The sequence below is a fragment of the Triturus cristatus genome, chromosome 10 (assembly GCF_964204655.1).
Source record: "Triturus cristatus chromosome 10, aTriCri1.1, whole genome shotgun sequence".
NCBI lineage: Eukaryota > Metazoa > Chordata > Amphibia > Caudata > Salamandridae > Triturus > Triturus cristatus.
In genome coordinates this window covers 918,226,012-918,242,713 of record NC_140593.1, presented here as the reverse complement: position 1 = coordinate 918,242,713, position 16,702 = coordinate 918,226,012, and the positions used below count along the sequence as shown (strand labels likewise).

Here is a 16,702-nt window from a genome sequence, read left to right as displayed (position 1 = left end):
GATAGTTTGCCAACATCGGGGTTTTCTTCAGTAATGAAGGAAACTATTGAAATGATCTCTTCAAAGGTTACTCCTGACATAAAAGAGCCTTCACTTTCCCTAATTCTGCAGGCGCTGCATGATCAAAGGCTAGAAGCGCAAGAGCATTATGCGCAGGTCACAGTGGGCAACCTCCTAATTCAGCAGCCTCTAACTGAGGTGACTAGCAAAGTGGTATCAATCATGTGTGATATATTGGAACGACAACAACGGGTTGCTGATACAGAGTAGATCACTACATCAATGGCCAATACAGTTCAAATGCACGCTGACAAATTACTATCCTTGCAGGAGAAAGTCGAAGATCGGCAACGCCCAACAATATAAGGCTGTTCGGGGTCCCTAAAGGAAAGGAAGGATCTGGCCATCGAGCTTTTGTAGTGAAACTATTCCAAAAGGCTTTTCCAGATCTTGCAGATTGGAACTGTGACTGCCATATACAGCGTGCTCATAGACTACAATATCTTTTAAATAATGCTAGTTCACAATATCCCAGACCATTGCTTATTTTTTGGGGTAAATTCTTACTGAGAAAAGCTATATCTATTAAAGCTCATCCTGGCACCCTTATATTGGTAGAATCCTTTTCCATTTTCATCAGACTTGTGCAAAATCACTATGGACAGACGCTGGAAGCTGCGTCAGCTCATCGGCCCACTAAAGTGGGACTCAGGTCTTTTTACAAGAGCCTGCACGCCTAAAGGTCATCAAGTACGACCATTCTTAGATTTTCCATACAGGCCTGGAGGCTAAGCACATCCTAATGGCATTAGGCGGCTGCTAACTAGATTAGGTTAAGCTATGGTATAATATACAAGCCTAGATAATCTATCAAAGCTTTCTCATCCTCTTTCTTGCTATGCTACAACTTTTCTTTTGTCTGATACTTTAATATCACTGCTTTTCTTCTCTTTTTTTTTTCTCTTTCTTATTGGTATTTTTACTGCATGTTATGCATTGTGGGTGATATGGAGGCACTCTGGGTGGGGTGTCACCTTATAGCTGTCAATTTACCAGCAGCACAAAGGGGGATGATTCCTTTTTCAGGGCACGGGGTGGGAGGAGTGAGCTTAAGGGTGAGACGGGGGGATCTGAGGGATAAATATTGTGGCAGGGGCTGGCAAAAGTGAGTGCATGAACATATACAAGCTTGGTATTTATCCTAACAAAGGTTTTAGGCTGAGTGAGTATGGGCTTGCATTTAACAAGTACCTTAACGCTATAAATAATGATTTCCAATGGGGCTAATTAGATCTATCGGCTGGAATGAATTGGGTCTAAATATAGGAAGTATAAACCAACTATTGTGGATTGAACTGAAATTGTACAGGCCCTATATTGTGCTTCTTACAGAGACTGACTTGGCTTATAACGACTGGGGTCTGTTTAAACATCTAAGCTACCAATAATTTTCTGCACATCTCAGATTGTCTCTATAAGAGGGGTAGCTATCCTGGTGAACAAGTCATTTGAGCATAAAGATTTTGAGGTTTCTGCTGACCATCGTGGGCGTTGTGCAATTGCACAGCTTGAAATCAAGGGTATAAAATATGTGTTTTGTACTATATATGGACTGAATGTTGAGGATCCTGACATTTTAGATTTTTTAATGGTAATGTCATTTGATTGCAAGGGAGAGCTTCTAATCATGGGGGAGTTAAATTGTGTCATGAATTATGGCACTGATTTCACTAACAGAGCTGCTACTTTAACAAGCATTGGCATAGCCAATAGGTCTCGCCTTTGGGACCTTATAAGTGTTTAGCCATGCAACAGTTGATGTTATTGCACTAAGGATATTGTGTTGCATAACTAAATACATATAAGGTTCCAAAAGCGAGACCTATTGGCTATGCCAATGCTTGTTTTCTTAAGTGAGACAACTTAAAATTTCTTTAATTTATCACACATTAAATACAAAATTGCTTTCATTTATTGCATTAATAGTATCGGACTAAAACAAAAAAAGTGCACTTTGAAGATCTTTACTACTCGTTCTTCACGCGCACGTATATGTATATATTATCTTGATTTACACTGGTTGACCCAGTTGTGCGACGAAAAAGAAATCGGACATTAGTCTGAGCCAGAACCAACCTCACAGCTGTGGGGTATTGAAACCTGATCCGGGCTTTCCCAGTAACACTGTAAACCCGGTGTACCCGCAGACAGACTGCTCCAGTGAGAGCAGAACATTTCCCTTACCATATCCCTACGGCTCAATGTCAAAACAAAGGATATTCTAAGGGCTGTTAGATGTGTTACCATGATGACGAGGCACTTGGGGTGCACCAAAGTAAATCCCCAGTCTCCGCCCCAGCAGCTCAGTTTCATGGCAGTCGCCATGTTGTTATCGTTTGCCCTTAACCCGGAAGGAGTCTCCGCACTTGATTCCACCCGCCCTCCTATTCCTTCTCCTCTAAAATCGCTTGGCGGCATTGTTTGGAAGGAAGGAGGAGGAGGAGGTAAGGGGTGGTAGCGGATGCTCAGCTGGGTGGATGGAAACATAAAAACCCATATGCACGAATCAGTTAGCGGCAGACATGAAAAACATATTTTGGGAGCACTCCATGGGGAAGTGGGAGTGAAAAGCGAGAACGCGGAATAGTAAGTAGCAGGGCTGAAATGAAACGGAGGCGGGAATAAGTTGGTTTTGAATAAGACAAGTACTGGTTAAGAGGGCTATTGTACTTGTTGTGAGACAGTACCAGCGTTTCCCAGTAGAACAGAAAGTTTAATGGGATAGTGCCACTACTCCTCTACAGAGGATGGGTAACTGTCCAGATTTTAGCAGGGTTGTCTCTAGGGGTGTGAGTAGGCCGAGCTTAAAAAATACTTTTGTATTTGTATAGATAAACAAGCAGTGGCCATGCGGAATGCACAGATGGAGGCTGCAGCGGGATAGAGAGGCGGAGGGAGTTGTGTGCGCGCTGGCTGCGCTAAATGCACGGATGGGGGCTGCAGTGGGAGAGAGAGAGGCGGAGGGAGTTGTGTGCGTGCGCTGCACGCGAAAGCACTGCTAAGCAGCATTTAATTGTCCGATGGCAGGAACTGGTCGGGGAGGGGTGGAGCGAGGCGCGCGAGCTTGTGCGCATAATCACAAGCTGGAGGCCAAGCCTTTGGTAGCAGCACTTTTAAAACCCGCTTACAAAATGTCTCGCAGAGGAGCGCATGCGCTGACTCAGCGAGACCTAAAAATGGTGAAAGTAAGGGCCTCAATCCTTGAACTAGCCCGGCTGCATAGTCTGAGAGATGCATGGCAGGCACTTCACCCTATACTGCCAGGGAACACATATTATTCGGCTGCACACAAACAATATTCTAGGATCGCTATGACCTGGGTTAGTGATAAAATACTGTTATCTGCAGATATCGAAGTATGCCCCAGGATAACTTCTGACGACAATCCCATCTTGCTTACCGTCCAGTTCCAAGTAGCAGACAAAGCTATGCATCCTTTTTTGTTCCCACGCTACTTACAAACAGATAGCGAGTTTGTCTCGTTCGTTCATAAAAACTTAACGGAATTCTTACAACACAATGTGGGTACTGCCTCCCCTTGTATAGTATGGGATGTAATGAAGGCATATGTAAGAGAGATTACCCAGCAACATATCTTACAGCAAGATAAAAATAAGGAAGCCACCACTAGAGTTGCCTGTCAAGCACTGATAACACTAGAACTTCTTCACGAAGAGGCAATCCGACAAGGGGGCCAAAACCAGGAACAGCCGTACATTTCATTAATAGACAAATGCTCTTCCTTGAGTAGGATGCTTAAAGAAAAGATTGCCACTAGCTATAACAAGCATCGCTGCCTTCAGGACGAATATGGCAAACAGATGAAAAGGGTGCTGGCGCATCAGCTGGCTGATAATATAGCTAAGAGGCAAATTAAGGCTATTAATGGGGAGAACGACACATTAAACTGCATCCACATTTAATAGTCGAGCACTTCTCCAGTTCTATCAAAAACTCTACGCACAAACACACTCACTAAATGAAGAAGGTTTGTTGAAATATCTTAAATGATGTGACTTCCTGTGTTTGAACAAAGAAGAGCCTGCTTCTTTTAATCAAGAAATTTTACATGACGAAATCTCTAAAGCTCTGACTATGCTACCTTTTTCTAAGGCAGCCGCTGATGACTCGATACCAATCACGTTTTTAAGGTCTTTAAAAGTATTATAGTGCCACCATTGGGCAAGGTTATATAGGGGTCAGTGTAGTGGTGCCTGAATCATGGAATATGACAAATATATTTTTTTTCTAAAAAGGATAAGCCCCCTGAGGAATGTAGTTCCTATCATCCAATATCTCTTGCAAACACAGACGCAAACATTTTTGCCAAAATTGTGGCCCCCCCCCCGACTGGCACCTATGATGCCAGGATTAGTGTCAAGCCAGCAACATGGTTTCATTCTGGGCAGAGATACTACGGCCCATGTTAATACTGCAATTGTTGTTTTTGATATATCAAGGAAATCTGCGATTATTATCGGGATGGTCTTGTTGTATTCCGAAAAGGCATTTGATTGTGTGTTTTGGGGCTGCCTATGGGCAACACTTTCATCATTTGGCCTGGGTGGAAGATATGGTAAATAGATACATGCTTTATATAGTAAACCACAGGCCAAATTGCTCTTTGCCAGCCTGCAATCAACTCCTTTTCTGATATATCAAGTCACTCGACAGGGTTGTCCTCTCTTTCCACCACTATTTGCGCTTTACATCAAGCTGTTTATACGCGCATTACACTCTAATATACATATACTACCATTGAGATCAGGGCTCTTCGAGCTGAAAGTTACTGCTTATGCTGACGATATAGCCATTTTTACATCCGACCTAGTAGTTGCAGTAGAGTTTATTCAGCATGAAGCTGACACATTTGGCTTCTTCTCTGGATATAAGCTAAGTACCAAAAAGACAGAAGGGGTTCTTAATTTTCACTCTGACAGACCAATTACCACAGTATGTTTGACAGTCACTTACTTGGGGATTACTATTTCTCCACAGATTGAGCACATATCAAGACTAAATTATGATCTACTGCTGCAATCTATCATAAAAAATCTGAGCAGCTAGAACAAATTGCCAATTGTCAAAATGGGGATATGTAATATTATAAAAAAGGAAAGTATTACCAAAATGTGTATATTTATTTCGTTTTATTCCCCTACGTGCCCCTAACTCTTTCTTTAAGAAACTAGAGGGATGATAAGTAGATTTATTTGGGGCTATAAGCAAGCAAGACAAGCAATGAGACTTATCAAACTTCCTTACAAACAAGGGGGGCTAGATCTTCCAGGTTTCAAATGATATTATTGGGCAGCATTTGCTGGCCTTCTCCGCAGCCCTTTATCGTCTGAAACTTAAGCTTTTTGTCAATGTCTTGCTCTTGGCTCTGACAGAAGAATGTTTCCATATAGAATTAATGATCCTAACTACTTAAAGAGAGTTTGCTTTAAAACAATCAGGGATACTGCATACATATGGCGAGAAATTTCAACTAAATGCTCTTTGTCTCTTACTTATGACAATTTTCCTTTATGGGGCATCCCGATGCTTCTCGAGGTATATCGTGACTCTGCCTGTAGGTCATGGGCTAGTTATGGGGTAGATCATCTTGGACATTTATATGACCTCAATGGTTTCCAAACATTCGAAAGCTTACAACTATCATTTGAACTCCCACGTCGGTTGTTTTTCAAATACCTGCAGATCTGGGGTAAATCTCGAAAATCACTAATAAGTACTATGTATCAGCATTTCTGTCAGTTCAGAATGGACAGCAATGCAAAACTGGCGGTGAAATGGAGCAATGCTCTGGGGTCAGACATCATGGCGGCAATAAGAGCAAATGTCAAAAATGTGGACTGACTGCTGCAAACATAGTGCATATGTTTGCTACCTGCCCTGAGTTAGAGACATTCTGGAACAAAATAAGGCATATTATGAGTTTTCACACTCACTCCTTTAATACCCAAGAGCTTAGCACACTCAAGGCCCCTCCAACCCATAGTGTTTAATGAGCAGCACCCTCACTGCCCCCATTCTGCAGGGGTGTAAACTACAACTACCCTACTTCCAGCTGTAGAGTGGGAGTGACATAAGTCATCCCACTCCTCCAATGCCCAAGGTCTTGGCACACACAAGGAAGACTCCTCCAATCCAGGTTGAGGCACAGGACCCTCTCTGTCCCAACCACTACCAGAGGGCAGGACTCTCGGCATGGTTTCATTCCATGTGATACAATTTGGCCACCAAAGTCCCTACCATGCCATCTCCTGCCCAATTTAGCCCTGTCCGAACCACCTCTCCTCCACACGCCCCTCCCCCCACAGTCATCGGTGCAGCCCAGGTGATAAGTGATGTTCCAACAAACAGTCAAATGTGACTTTCGCTGCTAAAAGTCAACATTGAGACACCAGTGTCCAGCAAGTGGAAGATGATTCAGACTCTCCCATGTAAATTCTCTTCTGGCTTTTGACAGCAAACTTTATATTTCGCAGTGTGCTGGAGACATAACTTAAACCACAACAGCATATGGAATGCCGCTGTATAAAATGTTCCTTTTTATATGAATGGACTTTTTCCTCCTGACATGGAAGAGCCACTCAAGAGGAGAAAGTCGTGAAACAAATTCCACTATTTCCTTGTCAGATTGTACAAATCCAACACATTTAGGGTGGAAATGTACCCAAAAAGTGGTGGTGTACTCTTAGCACTCATATTGTGCTCTCGCGATCATGCAGAGATAATTCTCTAGCATTTTAGGAAAACACTATGAAACCTTCAGTGAAAAATCACTGTTGTTTGAATAATGAACTTTTACAGGAGAAGTGCCAATAAACATGGTGATGGACAAGTCAACCTCGACTGGGAAGTGCTCCATCACCATCCAGTTCACAGGACTTGATGGAGGAGATAGCGTATGATCCACCTTCAGGCCATTTGTCATATGTTGCCCTTTTGTGAGGATTCTGGACATCAATATGTGCCATCTGAAATCATAAGACTTTGTTTGGTGTATTTCCTATTTCTTTGTCTAAATAAGGATATGTGTGTACTTAATATGACCGCCGGTTGATGATACTTCCTTCCATTCGACTTCCATTGATCCTGTTTTTCAAGTTCGTAATGTTTGTTGTTGAAATGCAAATGTACTTTAATTTTTCAAGTACTTCAAATGCTCATTTAGAATAGAGGTACGGTGTTGTCAACTTTAGTTAACACCAGCATTTGCATTTAGTTAACACCATCCGTTTCTACAATGCAAACCAGCCCCTCCAATCAGACAGATTTTCCGGAAACTTCAGTGGTGCTACTAACCTGCAGCTATTGTGAACATTAAATATCACTGGCAAAAATGTATGTGAAAACATCTTATTGTTTACAATGCCATATTCATCACAGAAATCTATGGAACTAAAGGATATCGTTTTGTTTAGGTGAAAGGATGACTGAAGAGGAAGTAGACAAGTTGATGTCTGGGCAGGAGGATGCTAATGGTTGTATCAACTATGAAGGTAAGCCATAGTAATAATTCAATATATCCTTATATGCCAATCCTATATGGACTGTTTTGTATAGGAAGTGAATTGGGTTGCAGTAGAAAAGCCCTGCAATCCAGTTGTTTTGACCATGGCTTCCCTTTGACGTGTGTCTTCATAACCATTCTTCTTGCTGTTCTCCCATGCCCTGTGACATCTGTAAACTTTAGACTTCTGGAGCAAAGGGTTTGTGCCTAGAGATGATATACAAATAAACTCATTGTCACAACAGTCCCTAGAGATCCACAAACTTGCTGTTGGTTTAACGCAGCATGCTCGGCAGTCCATAAGCAATTGATGAGTGCATTGAAGAACTGTCATCGTGTAGCATGCAACATTAAGCAGGCTAGAGCGATTATAAAATGGCCCTCGAGGAGAGGAAAAGAGAAATTAGGTCAAGAGCATGGGAAGATCAATCACCAGCAAGTTCATTGATCTGGGGTTGGTCCTGGCAAAAAGGGAACTTACTACCCATTGGAAGGCAATAAAGGGGCCTACTCTTATGCGCTGGCAGTTTTCAAAGTGGGCAGAGAGTGAAGGGAACTGCAGACTATGCTTAGCCAGGCGCAATGGGAGTGAGAAATCAATGGAAATGGCTCAGGCGTGGGTGGCGCTCATGGAACTGGTTAAGCACCCGATTGAAGATGGGGAGGGAGTGCCCCGTGAGATGGAGGGTGCACAGGCTGATTTAAACAGCTTACACTTGATGGAGGAAGGGCATGATGGGTCCGGAGAGGACCTGGCAAGGACTCTCCCCCTGTGTTCCCGAACCACCCTAGGTTGAGATCTGCGAGGCAGGGATTCTGGTGGGTGATGCAAGTGTTCTAGGTGACTGCCTGAGTATTCTACTGGCCAACCGCATGCCTGGGGGGGTGGATGGGGTGGGGGTCTTTGTTGGGGTGTTTGAAGACCGGGGGGCTGGGTTGGAAATTGGGAGCTTTCTACTTGAATCTGTCTATTGGAGTGTAACATGTGGGGAGGAGAGCCGAGCTGTATGCTGAATTGACTACGGGGCAGGAAGTGGGGGGCCAGTAGAATGCTCCTGTGGGCTACTTGATCGGACTATTTGATTGTAGCTAGTTCGGGGAGTACCTTAGGAATGCTAATGTCTGTAATTGTAATGCATGGTGCTTTCCCAACTGCTTCTCTGTACTGCCCATGGGGCTGTCCATATGGCTTCTTCCGAAAACCAATACAAAGTTGTTACAAAAAACAAAACAAAAAGAACATGGGCAGATCATAAAAAATACTGAGGAAATGAAGGACAGTGTATATGTGGAAAGTGATTAATAGGCCTTTCTTCAATGAATTGGATGCCCCAAATATAGTTTCTATTATTGAGGCAGATGTTTGGGTGGACCCTTACTTAAAGTTTTTTCACAGGAAGAAGCATCACTCATACAAGGCCCAGCTTGTTCCCCACCTATCTTACCTGGCAGTGATTTACAAACCTCTGTTACTGTAGATGAAGTTATCACTGCCATAAATAAGTCCATCTCTGGTAAGGCCCCGGCCCAGATAGTGTCCCAGTGAACATCTTCAAGTCCAACACTTCCCTCTGGGCCCCACTTTTAACAAATGTGTTTAGATCAATAACCCAGGGCCCCATCCCTAATTCATGGAAGATGGCCTGTTGGTCCCAATTTTAAAAAAAGGGGATAGGTCTCAATCTTCATGTTACCATTCGATTTTGCTGATTGATTTTATAGTAAAAATCTTGGGACAAGTTTTACTGGCCTGTTTAGAAGAATGGGCCTTGGCAATCAATGTTCTATCTGAGGCCCAATTTGGTTTTAGAAACGGTTTGGGTACAATTGAACAATGCTTAAATCTCTATTTAATCTTGGGGAAATACAGAGCACCAAAACAGTCCATTTACACTTCATTGATCTATCTTGAATGTTTGATCTGGTGATTCACTATAAATAATTGGACCTCATGGGAGGGATGGGTGCGGAACCAGAACTTTGAGCTCTCATACATCTCATACATATATTAAGTCCTCTAGGGGCAAAATGCAGGTATGCATCCTGACTCCCTTTCTTTTTTTGTTATACCTAAACGGTATGAATTCCTTTTTGAGGGAGAATGGGAAGGATGTCCCACAAATGGGGAACAAACTGGTCCCTATCTTGCTGTACGCAGATGATGCCGTATTGATCGCCCCTACAGCAAATGGGTTGCAGATGCTTTTAGATTTATTTTTATCATTTATGAAGGAGTTGGACCTTCATAAAAAATACTTTATTGCATTTGGACTTCCAGACCTGCATGATAATCCATCCATGAACAGCCTCTGCCTTAATTTGTGTGTTAAACAGCGTTGTCTGGACCATTGTGTAAATCTACACCTAGAATTAGTCCAAGTTTAAACCTCGATTGTTAGACATCTTCCAGTATCTACAACATAGAGCATGGAGCCATACCTTGGGTGAATAGAGAACTCAACTCAACGGCATTGGTTCACAACACTAAGGTTGGAAACATTGAATTTAAATTTGCTATCTCTATTCCCGGGGTCTGGAGCAGGGATCCTCCACTATGCGAATGTGTTGGTATTTCAACACAGACCCACGAGTCACTTTATTTTATTTTGCACATTATATACGGAGCTCCTCCGCAGATCAAATCTGAGATCTGAAAAGGGTTAATATACTTGCTATCTTTGGGCTTGCAAGAGCTATGCTCTGCTGTATTAAATTTTATTAAAACAACATTTTATATTAGGAATAGATATGCAATTTAATGTATTGTCCCTGATATTTGTTTTGATTTTCATGTATCCTTTATTAATATGTGTAAAGCATATTTAAAGTTATTTTTTTTCTTATGCTATGCTTTCATGGCCTTGGCCGAATAAAGTTTCTTTGACCTTGACCTCGACATACAGTGCTGCAGGTGGTTTGCAGTAATTTTTTGCATTGCCCATGTGCCCGTGTTTATCAATGTAAAATCTACTAAATTACTCAAAAAAAACATTGCTAAAGCGAGAAGTGAATGAAATTCTGTAATTTCTTCAACATGTAATAGGTATAATCAGCCCTGCCAAGTACCATGCATCAGGCGTTAGACTAATATTGTAGTGCTGTTGTCCGCATCGCTGCGCTACAATGCATTAGTCACGTATATCGAGCTCCCTGCCACAATGTGGGGATCATGTGGCACTTCAAACAACTCAGCCTTGCATGCAACCCATAATCTGTGCACTATGTGCCTGCCACACAATTTAGCCTGCTGTCGGGCATTGGAAATGTTGCTATGGTGACCTGGCATAGTAAGATACATTTTTTAAGTCAACGTCAAAATTGCCCCACCTCTTGAGTCCCCCATCCGGCCTTTCTGAGATACAGATGCAACTATTGGATCATCGGGCGCAGGTGGAACGGTTAAATTTTGAGTCCGGGAGGTGGTAGTATTTTTTTAGAAATTTCTCTGCTTTAGAAATACGTATGAGTATTTTTTTTTTGTTTGCTTTATTTGGTGACCTGTAGATTCAGAGGTAACTTCGGATCTGCTAAAACCGCCAAAGTATTTAAGCTTAGTGAGGGTATGTAAGTTTACTCGCGAAGTGACTTCGATGTTTCGAGATACCTGCGGACCCTTCTCAACCGAACTAATGGCATGGACATCACCATCGGCCACCCATGGGTGAGGTGCCCTTGATTTCTGAGCCCCTTGTTCCCCAGCCTGCACGTGTAAGCCAATTTAACCCACTGCGCTACCTTTCTGACATTAGAAGCGGGGACCTGACTATTAAACTGACTCTGCCTCGTCTCTGCAAGCCTTTCAGAGGGTCTGATGTATTGTGCTATCTTTCTTTGTGCATAGACAAATCGATTTTAGAGAGACATGGATGCACTTGCAACTTGGAAACATTTTTTGAGCGCTAGTAAAAAAGGTGAGTTTGATCTCATCTGCAAACATTATTCACTTCTGGTTATATTGTGTACTTTGGGAAGAGTTAGCGTGGCTCCTTCTGTTCACCAAGTTTTCACCTACCTTTGTGTTCAAGTCGGCCAAGTGCTCAGTGGACTGAGGTGCGCACTAGAAGATCCTTTCGTCATAGGTTCCTCTCGCAGCGGTGCGCAGTCTTTCATCATCATGAGGTGGATCAAAACGCAGCATTGTATGCACACATACAATCTGTTATCAGTGCCGAAGGGCCACTGCAATATCTGTGCCATGCAATGACATTATGCTGTGACTTGCTCCTTTACAAATAGATGCAATAACAATATTTTTACTGAGGGGGGAGCTCAATCCTGCACCTATGGTTTAGCACAGCCCCTGGCCTTTGGCAAGACACAGCCACAGTCTCCAGTCACAATTACCAAAAGACATTTTTCCATTTGCATCTTTTTCCCCCTGGTCTAGCTGCATGTCGAATGGCAACCTTTGCATTCCTAATCCACTGGGCACAGCAATACTGATGTCTACTTCCATGACTGTTGCAGATTTTAAGTAAAGCATGTCTAAATTAAATCATGATAATGTTGTATGGGCATTTCTGTTTATTCTGGGGCATACAAGGAGTATCATTGTGGTAATTGAACTAGGAAAGAAGAACAGGAGTCTGTCAATTCTTAAGATCTTGCTGACAAACTCTCTAGTGTAGTCAAATTGCTTGTAAAGAATGAAGAGGAGCAGCTTTTTTGGAATCACACATCTGAGATATTAATCAAATTACCCCCACATATCTAATCAAAATGATGATGTTGTCTTAACACTAAAGAATATACCTTTTACTGGAATACCAAATGCACACATTTAACCTAAGCCCACCTATATTCATAATCAACTTATTCTAAATAAAGAAGAGGCATGCTTGCATTTTCAGACTGTCCAATAAATTAGCACTTATATTTAGACCATCATTGGTTCTGAAAGGGTCGGGCCCATGAGTTCTGGACCTGCTCTAGAGACACAATCTGATGGTTCTTTTTAGCGGCATGGAAGCCTAGAGGGGAGGAAATTCATTAATAAGCTAATAAATTCATCAAGAGTTCTTTTGAATACACAGAAACCACAAACAACTATGTCAAATGTATTTGATTTATTACAAAGCCAAAAATAACTGAACATAAAGGCACCTCAAGATGAGAGTGTAAAAATACATCGGTATTAGCATTAGGGGTGGGCGGAATTTGCGTAATCGCGTTACGCAAATCTCCGCGAAATGGTAAAAAATCTCCACGAACATGCAGAAATTCCGCGAACACGCGGAATTGCTTGTTCGTGATGCTTTTTTCCTGTTCACAGTTGCTGTTTGCGTGCTCGGGGAGAAATATTTCGCGAACACGCATTTTGAGAACGCGAACAAGAAAAAAATTCGCGAAGTCGCTGAAAGCAGACTTTTGGGCACTTTCGCGTTCTCCGTGGATTGCGAAATTACAAAAATTCCGCAAATTCCGCGAGCGGAACGGAATTTACCGCCCAGGCCTAATTAGCATAAAGCCATATCTGAAAGTCAAATCATTAGTCCAAATTTCCCTGCATCTAGGGTTGATGAATAAAGAGCATTGATCTATCCCTACACTAACACTAAAGTGAAATCCCTACTCAAACGTCTTCAGGAAGAAGGTAAAAGGTGTCAATATGTAGAGTCTCCCTAAGAAGTCTCTCCACAGTTAATGGGTCATGTAGCATAAAGGTACTGAGGCAGAGCTTGCTCTCACATGCTCGCTCTCCAAAGGCAGAAGGAGAAGTGGGCACTTTTCCTAAACCTATCATCAAGTTATTCATGGATAACTTTGCCAAGCTTTATTGTGGTTCACGCCATCTGATCTGAATACACTCCTAATAGTGTTTTTCCATTGGACAATGGGGATCTTTCCTTGCAACAATTTGTCCTTGGTTCCCAGGCCTTTTCCTGTGTCAAGCACAATGATCTTCCTTTTTTCGACTCAAGCAACACCATGTAACGTCTTCTCTCCTTGCCTAACTAATAAAAAGGACATTATTCTAGCTAAGGGGAACCATCTTTCATTTGCAACACAAAACGTGAGAAAGAACAAATTCCAACTTAGATGAATTTTAAACTATGAATTCTAAAGCAAAAATTTCCAGGGAACTGCATTTCAGGCCTAGAAGAATAAGCAAACATAAGAAAAGAGCATATGAGCTTTACGAATGTGTATGAAAAATATAAGGTGCCTTCAATTAATGCATTTCCCTACATGTAAAACGACACAATTTATAACACATTTAGTACATGAATAATTGTCAGTTCCACAACACGAATTCTTCATGTTAATGTTTTCTGCTAGTTACATTTACTTTCCACATTAATTCTCCATGTTACTTTAAAATGCCCTATGCACTTCACATTTCAGGTTAATACATTTCAAATTATACCACTTCAAGTTATTACAACAAAGGAATATATGTGGGTGCGTTCTATGCGTGTAATTATAATGCAGCCCTACATATAAAATGTGATTTCCGCTACATCTGTTTTCTCCAGCAAACATCACTGTTGTGCACCAACAGGTGGCAGAGATGGAACAGCAAATTGTAGAGAGACACAATATAAATTTAATGAGATAATCGTGCAATATCTGTCTGACAGGCCAAGCTAAAAAAAAAAATCAAGAATTGTAAACTCAGAAACCAACTTTATGTATTGTGTGTCCTGATTTTACTGAAAGTGCATGATATGCTGTAGCTAATACCATCCAATACAAATCAGAGGTGCAGCATGCTATCAGACAGTTACCATGTACTTTAAAGGACATTAATGTCTGTCCGTTGTTTTAGATTCCCCATAAAGCAGGTTTCCGGTAAGAGAGATACGTTTGCCGTAGTTAATACTGTACAATGTCTGTTAATACCTAAACCCATCTTTAGTGATTTGTGAATCCCAAAGCAAAAAAATGTAAGTTGTCAAAAAAGAAACCAAACAAGCCGTAGCTTGTTTGGTTGCTGCTAACAGTTTAAAGCCAAACACAATTGGTTTAAAGCTAATGATTAGGGGCATGAATAAAGCATCTCTCTGAGAGCTATGAGTTACTTTCAATTCATAGTGTTTTTCTATGATCTCGTGTTATATTTATCTTCTTACATCAATATATAACAAGAACATAAAGGTTAGACATCACAAACAGTTATTTCAGCACTACAGAACCTGATACATGGGTACTCGCAAACATTTGCCCAGGGGGCCACAAAGTATGGTCTGTGGTGTGACCGAGGGCCACACTGTGGTGGAAGGGGGTCCTGGGTGGTTCAGGGATTGTATGAGGACATCTAAAAATAAAAATAAACAGACAAACATTTATTTTCAAGTTAACTAATGTTAAGTAGTGCAGGACACCACAGTAGTTAATTCATTTAACGTGCAAATGCTTGCCCGTTTGCTTGACATTTTTTCTGATTATTAGTGCTCAGCAAGTAAACAGCAGTTTATGCTACTCATCACGGGGGGGGGGCATGTAAAGGTCAAGAGGACCTCAAGCGGCCCCCGGGCTATTCTTTGAGTATCACTGACCTAATACATATAAATACCCCACCCCAGAAAAATAGTCAGCCCAGATCTCAAAGAAGTGATAAGTGTAGAATAGTTTTCAGGTAGTCATTCGACTACCACATACCCATAGAACACGTACCATATAGTACAGTTGTCCTGAGAATCTAGTATCACATTAATTACAGATGCACCAATAGCTGGTTATCTGTCAACTTGTAACACCCAGGTAGAACTCCGGCATGTGTTAATTTGATAACTACCCATGTAAATGCCCTCTTAAATCTCATGATCTGAATATAAAGGCTGCATTTATGAATCTAGTTCAGTATTATCATTGAACACAATGGTGTCCTGGCTTTAATTTTCTGGGGAGGCAATTCATCCAGGAAAGAGCCCCATCCCAATTAGCTAACAGCATAAGGAGGGTGCTAAACATTTCACTGGTCTGGGAACGTCAACCACACATCCCAGCGAGTGGTTGGCATGTGCAACGTTTGAAATAATGGATGGAACCTCTTTGAAAATGTCCAAAAACCCTCGGCCGCTGCCATGCCCGATGGATTAAGTCTGCATATGAATAACAGCACTTGCAGCCGGAAAGAGGAGAGCGCCTATGACCTAAATTAGGCAACCCTCCCTGTGCACCCCTTGGTCATGGATGGTCATTACTGAGCACGAGCTCAAAGTAGAATTGAGTGAGCCATGTAGTCCCCCAATGAGTGTGGTCTGTAAAAGTTTGTGGTACATCTTCAGTTGTCTCATGATGCCAATGTCATTTTAATTTGTCAAGTTATATCCAAGTCAAAAGGGCTTCAGATTCTGTCACCTTGTGGGCATGTGCTCTTCCATGAGTCATGCTAAGTGCAGGTTTCGGTCACTTCATTCATGGGCCAGTCACGGACACCTTTCCCCACACTGAGAAATCCACCTCCCTGTCTTCAAATTTGTGGCAATACGCTGCCTTATTCTTTCTTCCTATGCTAAATCTCAGTCTCCCTGGAAACAGGAATAGGGTGTCCATCTTGAGCATTGTTCTTCTAGTGCTGGAGCACTTCTTTTTTAGTCTAAAACAAGTACCAAAAAGCCAATAGTTCTGACATTGGTGGCCGGATTTTTAGATTTGTCAAAGTTTGGTTTATTTTGTCATGGATTTTGCAAAATGTTATTGTTGGATGAGCTGCCACGTCCACACCAAAATTAAAGAGAAAAAAAACATCGGCTAAAGGTAAAGCAGCTTTTTGTTCCCGATAATCACACGTTGCCAAAGTAGTCCTGGTACTTGAGGGAACTGCTTTGTGTACAGATGTGCTTTGAAAGAACAGATTGCTGTCACTCACAGTTAACCAATGACTTAACTGGGCTGACTTATTGCCCAATGTTATTTCCTGTAGTGAGTGAAAGAAAAATGTAAATAACACAACAGCAGAACAATGGTTTAACGGCTGGCTGAAAGACCCTACAAGGAAGTATATAATTATGTAATATTGATAAAATTAAAGGATCTTAGCTAATGACAGGCAAAAACAGAGCAGAATACTATAGGTGTCCATTTATTGTTAGGATTTTATCACCACACGTCACATTCCATCATGCATCAGTTTATCTACTTAGCCATCCACAAAGGCTTTCAAAGTCCTTCAGT

General features: G+C 41.8%; 1 protein-coding gene across 1 annotated transcript in view; it reads left to right on the top strand.

The window, feature by feature from the left end:
• Positions 1–16,702, top strand: part of LOC146796256 (myosin light chain 1, cardiac muscle-like) — a 164,380-nt gene that overhangs the window by 133,017 nt on the left and 14,661 nt on the right. The window contains exon 5 of the mRNA XM_085628748.1: positions 7,494–7,571. Coding sequence (XP_085484874.1) covers positions 7,494–7,571 — 78 coding nt within the window. The remainder of the gene's footprint in view (positions 1–7,493; positions 7,572–16,702) is intronic.